This window comes from Protomyctophum bolini (assembly GCF_963924005.1).
Source record: "Protomyctophum bolini genome assembly, chromosome: 14".
Lineage (NCBI taxonomy): Eukaryota > Metazoa > Chordata > Actinopteri > Myctophiformes > Myctophidae > Protomyctophum > Protomyctophum bolini.
Genome location: NC_137875.1, coordinates 36,665,312 through 36,672,811, shown reverse-complemented (window position 1 = coordinate 36,672,811; position 7,500 = coordinate 36,665,312). Strand labels below are relative to the sequence as shown.

The 7,500-nt window shown below is 42.2% G+C and overlaps 1 protein-coding gene across 9 annotated transcripts in view; it reads left to right on the top strand.

The window, feature by feature from the left end:
• Positions 1–7,500, top strand: part of tacc2 (transforming, acidic coiled-coil containing protein 2) — a 75,480-nt gene that overhangs the window by 63,149 nt on the left and 4,831 nt on the right. For 5 of the 9 annotated variants that reach the window (XM_080781454.1, XM_080781461.1, XM_080781458.1 and 2 more), the window contains 4 exons: positions 86–145; positions 3,594–3,740; positions 4,864–4,940; positions 6,838–6,881. In XM_080781454.1, coding sequence (XP_080637580.1) covers positions 86–145; positions 3,594–3,740; positions 4,864–4,940; positions 6,838–6,881 — 328 coding nt within the window. Of the gene's footprint in view, positions 1–85; positions 146–2,628; positions 2,884–3,593; positions 3,741–4,863; positions 4,941–6,837; positions 6,882–7,500 lie in introns of those variants that run through there. The other 4 variants (XM_080781459.1, XM_080781457.1, XM_080781455.1 and 1 more) reach the window with 2 other exon arrangements.

The following is a 7,500-nucleotide window of genomic DNA, read 5'->3' as shown; positions in this document are numbered from 1 at the left end:
GACCGCGTCTTCAAGCGAGCCCTTCCCCCCCCCCCCCCTGTCCTTTGTTCCCATATCTCATCCTCTTGTCTTGCACGATCCACAGTCTCGCCTCAAGAAACCCAGTCCTGGAAGGTGGAACGTGGACGGTTCGCCCCTAGGCAAAGTAAGAAGAGCAATATTAATGTCCCGTCGCTATGTGTCCAGTGGTGGAAAAAGTACTTGCGTGTTTTCACTCGGACCCCGAGTTAAAAACATTCACTTTGAAAGAATAATTATGTATTGAAAGATTTGCGCCACATTTTTACGATTTTTCAGAAATAGCAGAACTACAAGCTTGTAACGAGTGGCGCGCTATGAGCTTGTAGATCTGCTATTTTTCAATAGCTAAAGTATAACGTATAATGCTTAAAACACCCAAAGGGGTTCCCTGCCCAGAATGGGTTAAGTGAAAGTATCAATGCTGCAATGTAGAACTACTCCGTTACAAGTGAAAGTCCAGAATACTGCATGGTATACAAAAGTATTGGCATCAAAATGTACTTAAAGTAGCAAAAGTAGAAAGTACTCACTATGCAGAAATGTCCCATTTTAAGTTTTCAAAATGTATTAAAAATAGCAGATGGATAGTGGATAATGTAGTAGTAGTAGTAGTGGCCGTCAGAGAGAGAGAGAGAGAGAGAGAGACTATGACACAAGCACACCACTGGATCGGGTGGTGCTGAGCGAGCAGTGCTTTGTGTGGATGTGCTGTCCAAAAGTAAAATATTTTGCCTCTGAGATGTAGTGTAGTAGAAGTAAAAAAGTATTGGAAATGTGGAAATACTCAAGTACAGTTCTAAGTTACTTTCCACCACTGGCTATGTCCCGCAACCCTAATCCCAACTAAAGCTAGACCCCAGTAGTGTGACCGTGATGTCCAGCTGGTATCAAGGTGTATGTGTTTCATTCTAATCAATGCGTGTTGATTAGAGGGAAACGCATACACCTGTTGGTATCAAGGTGTATGTGTTTCATTCTAATCAATGCGTGTTGATTAGAGGGAAACGCATACACCTGTTGGTATCAAGGTGTACAGTATGTGTCTTCCTCTATCCCTCGTTTGCTGCCCCTCTGTAGCCGTCACGTAACTTGTCCTCGTGAGCAAGTGAAACCCCGGCATTGTTTTATGTGTGGTTTGTTATGTGGACGTTTCTTTATACAGGAGAGCAAGCCTTCAGTTGTTCTTTTTGTCTTACTTTGACTCAGTTACTTGTCTTCCATGGGTGCAACTGCCGAGTTCGGTGTGAATCCCCCCCCCCCCCCCCCCCCCTGATTGTTCTTAGTTTAACTCTGTGCAAAGTTCCAAGGGAAGATATCAGTGTAAATGGTGTAGTGCTGGTGAAAAGAGTCTAGCGCTCTCTTGCAAAATTAAAGTGATTCATACTGTAGATTAATCGTGATGCTGCGATTAATGTAAAAAATAATAATATATATATATATATATTTATTTATATGCCAATATCATGACCAATGGCATTGCAATGAACATCAATGATGCTGTTTAGGTGAAAAGAGAACATAAGAAATATATATTCATTAATATGTTGTATTATTACAACGCTGGGTGTTACAGGGTTAATTGTCACTTCCATAACACAGCCTCGGGCATACATGGGGGGGGGGGGAACGTTCTCCGCAACTGCAGGTCACATTTAAAAACAACAGACACTAGAAAGAGGAGTTATTTCATGAATGAGTAAGATCGTTGTAGAACAGGTTCACTTAAACCCCACTGGATTGGGAAGGGTAAGCTCAATCAGTGGTCGAGTCCTTTTTAAACATTATGTTATGCTTTAGCTATTGAAAAATAGCAGATCTACAAGCTCATAGCGCGCCACCGAGTGGCGCGATACGAGCTTGTAGGTCTGCTATTTTTGAAAAGTCGTGAAAATGTGGTGCAAATCTTTGAATATATATTTCAGAGCCAACATTTTTAACTAAAATATTAGTCTCTGGAACTACATATTTTGAGATGGGGGTCCGTGGCCCAATAGAGATAATTCTGGGGGTCCTTGACATGAAAAAGGTTGAGCACCCACTGACATAGAAACACGGGTTTTTCAGAAAACTATTAGGATTTAGAAGCTTTTTTTTCTGCAAAGCGCCGACAGTCACCTGACTGGCATACCCTCTGCAATGCGTTACTGCTATAGCTCAGTATGTCGTCTCTCCCTACGTGTCTCCACTCCATCCATCAAACCATCCTCTATCTCTGCCATGCCCCAGCCTCCACAGGGAAGACTCCATCCCAATCTGAGGGAGTTTCAGAAGAGACCAAATGATGATATACAACCAATATGTAACTACTGGCGTTTAAATGTGTTGCATTAAGAACGCCAGTCAGTCAGTCCCGTTGTGCTGATGTTTGGGTGATTGTTGCCGCCATACCCCTGCAGGCCTGCACCATCTGACTGAAGCCTCTGATTCGTACTTTGTCCCACGACAAAAAATAGCAGATCTACAAGCTCACAACAAGGCGCTGCAAGATCTGCCATTTTTTTGCCAGATGATTCGCACAAGATGTCATCTGTCCATTGTGCAAATTGCAAACAATCTGGAACCAATGGAACATATGCTATATACACCCCGGTTATCTTTTCTATATAGAGTACAGATGTCCTGATGTCCTCGTTCATCCCCTGGTTCACGGAAGTCATTTCTCTATGGAGAATAACATTGGGGTCGTCCTAGAATCGTCTCATAAGAATCGTGGTCCAACAAGCAAACTGTCCGAGGGATATTGTCAGGGAGGTGGCTGTGTATCGTTTGCGATAGTCAGTCAACTCGTATTTGATACGGTCTGTTTCTGGTCTGTTTCTTTACTAATTCGGCGTTAAAGTAGTGTGTTCTCACCACCAGTTGTTGCTTCATATCCATATGAGTCAAACCCCCATTTTTGGAACACAGTTCTTAGTTGGCGCAATATGAAACGAGTAAAAAAAACAAAAACAGGTAGGATGGGTAAATTACATCAGACTTCGATTGCTCTATTGTGATGTACTCCTTAATATTTAACTAACTAACACCAGTTTCCCATATACTACCTGCTCAGAGCCCACCCACCCTAGCCCCCCCCCCCCCCTACTACTGTCTTGTGCATTTGAAACTAAGTACTGCACCCATTTGATGCAGTTGTTGCTATATATATAATTCCACTGCCCTCCCTTCCCCTTTCCTTGCCTGGACCCAATCACATTCGAGCTACTGAGATGAGCAGGTGATCATAACCAATCAAGCCGTGGGCAGCATCAGCCAACGCACTTGTGTCACTATTGTGGCGTTGAAGACTGTTTCATCCAATCATGTTCCAGCTGTTCTAAGTCTTCAGGAACATCGCAAAGCCCGCCATTTTGCATACTTTTTTTTAGTTTTTTGCTGTGTGGCATTTATTTTTATATATATATATATATATAGCTTGACGCTGCCTTCTTGCGGTTTGGTTTCCGGAGTCTTGTGTGTGTGTGTGTGTGTGTGGCCCCTGTGGGCGTTTTTTACAACACGTCTCCTGTTTCACCGAGCCTGGAGACCTAACGGGCAGGCTATGTTTCCTTTTCCTCCACTCCACTACGCAGCAGAGAGATGTGCCGTCGCCAGTAGAGAGCGCTGTTGTGTCCAAGAGCTCCGTCCACACGTCCAGGACCTCCACCTGCTACAGCGAGGGGGAGAGCCCTTATCTGCCCCGAGACATGGAGGGCTCCCTGGGCATCGCACGAGAAGAGGTGACCCTGTCCACTACCACTTTAACCCCCATTCTGACCTGAGATCAGATTCTAAAAATGTCTTCTACATCCTGATAGTTTTCTGAAAAAGCTATGTTTCTATGTCAGTCGTTCTTGGATTTTTCAAAGATAGCAGACCTACAAGCTCGTAGCGCGCCACTCGGTGGCGCGCTATGAGCTTGTAGATCTGCTATTTTTCAATAGCTAAAGCATAACCTAATGCTAACACCAAAATGGGTTCCCGCCCAGAATGGGTTAAACCCATTAAAACCTAAAGTTAGGTACCGGTATGTAACTACGGTTCTATGAATCACGAAATGACCGCCAGGAGCACTCTTGTCACTCAGAATCCCTGTGGTCTCGCAAGAGGATTCTGTAGAGACTGAGCCCCTGGTGACCTCCGGAGGACATAGGCTCCTCTGGGTCATCACAGGGTCAAAGTTGCCGTTGTTGGTATAAAATACTCGACTGCGCATGCGTGAAGGGACGTATTCAGTGCTGGAAGCGGTCAGCAGGGATGAAATGGAACCGGGAAAGCATCTGTGTATTTTTTATTTCATTTTAGCAAGTATACAGTATTATATATATTTAGCACATTGGTTGGCTATTCAAAATAGCTCTATCTTGTAGATCTGATATTCTTTTAAAGTCGTGAACATTTATGCATTTATGCTCAATCATTTCAATCATTTCTATCTTAATTTTGCGGGTCCTTTACATTAAAATGTTGTGAGCAGCACTGATATAGCACGATTAAAATAAAATAAAAAGATTTGGAAGACTCTTCCAAAGACTAGAATTGACCTCAGGTCTTCCAAATAATGGCCCGGTGCAGGCCAGTGCAAAAATTAAATAACCGCAAATAGCCGTCCGGTTCCTTTTAAATGCTGGGACCGGGGTACAAATCGATTTTGCGTATTAAATGCCCAGGCTACTATTTGGAAGTATACAATGGGTTAAATACTACAACCACTGTGTTCTGTGTGCTCATGACACAACTTTTAAGATGAGAAATGTACCATATAATATTTACAGGTGAATTAATCACACGGAAATAACATTTCTGGTGTCTTTAGGGACTTTTATTTAAGACTATTAATCATTTGTTTTCCATTGTCGTCAGATTGTGAGCAAAGAGAAAGAGGTCCTGGAATGGCAGAGGAAGTACGAAGATAGTCGACAGGAGGTTGTAGAGATGAGGTAAGTGAGTGCTGTACCACTATTTTGTAGCCGTTCCAGTTAAAGCCCGCCGACCACGACCACAATGTCGCGTGCGTGCGTGCTTGTTTTCCATACACGCACCCTCCCTCATGTGCAAGGCGCGTAGCTCATCCAAGCGAGAGCGCCTGTGTCATTCGCTCCCCGTCTGAAACGGCCTTTAAAGGCGTAGTGAAACAGAAATGGTGGACATTTTTTTTAGAAAGTTTCAGACGGTTTCAAGTTGAAACACCGCTCTGAAGTTTCGGAACCAATCAGAGCGTCGGTGAGCTAGGGACGGTAGCTATGCTACACGCAGTACGCATGGATGGTCGGCCAGCTGTACCAGTTTACTGATATGTGGCTTATTTCTACCCTATAACGTTTTCAGATACATATTTTAGCGTGATGATTAAGTTTAAACCGAGTGATAGACTGTCTGGAATGTTATCTTGAATGGGAATAAAAAGATAGGATTTCTGTAATCAGTAGCAGCTGTGTTGGACGGATGCGCAAATATGGGGAATTAAACGGGTGAGCTTCATTTTTATTGGCTTTTATCGATGTGGGCCTCGACACGTCATCACGCAGTGCGTTTTCGTTTTCAGGAAGTACTTTTGATATAAAAGTACACAAATGAGAATTTGCCCATTTTTTTGGCATCCATTGTTAGGTATGCCCATATGATGGTCTAAAAGTGTGAAAAACATATTTTTTATTTCACTGTGCCTTTAAACATGTGTGGTGGTAGCTGTGTAGACCATGGAACTATAAGTGGAATTGACAGGTTGTTGTTGTTTGCAATCCTTCTTGGAAAAACCACTAAGAAGGACTTGAAGCCTGTGTTAGAATGTTGATATTGTGGTCACCTGGCATTCATTAAATCAGAAGCCTCCTCCATATTTTCTGTGTCAACGAGCGGGGGGGTGGTTGAGGGTCCAGCTGGTGTAAATAAGACACAGATTACTTCACTGGACTGATTGGACACAGGATAAGTAGGGGTTAATAAGCTAATCGGGAGACGGGGCTAATCAATCCGCTTAGCTCCCTTCAGCAACCTAGCTCTTTTCCCAAAACAACATCTTCTGTTGCTCCCTTCAGGGTGTGGGTTTGGTGCCTGCAGATGTTTGTGATAATATACTAAATATGGCATACAAAAATGTGGTAATATGAATACAGTGTTAAACATAAATATACATTTATATGAATTGGTATAGAGACATTATAAATTGTATTAGTAGCTGGGGGTGGACTCGTAAGAAATCACCACAATTTGGCTTTTGGTGACTAGTTTTAGAATTTTGGCGTGGTGTTGGGTATGGGTATAATGATTTCAAAAAGCTGTGCAAACGTATTGGGAGCGCCCCCTAGTGGTCTGTTTACACAGATACCTATAAGTGTACCTAGTGGTCTGTTTACACAGACCACTAGGTACACTTATAGGTATGGTTGAAAACCAAAATAATTGATAAAAGAGATTTTGTTACTATTGGGTGTGCTAAATAACATACTAACATTTTAGGAAAAATGAACAACCAGAAAGGCATCGTTTTCAAGATGGCGTCCATGGTGGCTAAAATGAGCTAAAATGCCTATCAACTGGGATTTAATATGTAAAACATCATAACAATTATGCACTTGGTAACTGCTTTTATCAATTATTCTGGTTTTCAAACTGGATAAGTGTCTAATATTTGGGTCTGTGTAAACAGACCACTAGGGGGCGCTCCCAATACGTTTGCACAGCTTTTTTAAATCATTATACCCATACCTAACACCACGCCAAAATTCAAAAACTAGCCGCCAAAAGCCGAAAGTGTGACCCCAGCTATAGATAAAGTGTACGTATGTTTTAACAGTATGCCATAATCTTATTTATCACATCATTTTTCATCCGTAGGAGAATTGTCGCAGAGTATGAGAAGACGATAGCACAGATGATTGGTGAGTTTAAGATTATAACCAGCTTTACAGAACAATTATCAAAGATAAGGTCAAGGTCAAGTCATGGCTTACCTGACCAGTGTTAATTTAGTTAAAACCAATTGATTTTGTCCACACCCCCCACACTGCTTTATGTTGTTCACTCTTTTTTCAAATTACAACAATGCATACGGTGTTTGTTTTCCCTAAAACATGCTACTAATTTAATCTATGTATTGATTCACTGACACACTGGCATTCAGTCCCCTACCACTTAACCCATTTAGGCCTGACCTCAAAATTAAAAAAAAAAATCTTCTAAATCCTCCAGTTTTCAGATTTCTTTCACGTTTTTCAACGACACACAAGCTCGTAGCGTGCCACCGAGTGGCACGCTACGAGCTTGTAGGTCTGCTATTTTTCAATAGCTAAATTATAACATAATGTTAAAAGGGGTTCCCGCCCCAAAATGGGTTAAACCCTAACCCTACAGTATGTGAAAATAGTAGGCGAAAATAGCCTATCTACAAGCTCGCAATGTATCATGCTGTGAACGTGTAGATTGGCTATTTTCGCTATTTGGGAAAATATTAGCCTATAAGATGGGGACATGCCCAACATAGGGATGCCAGGTTGAAAG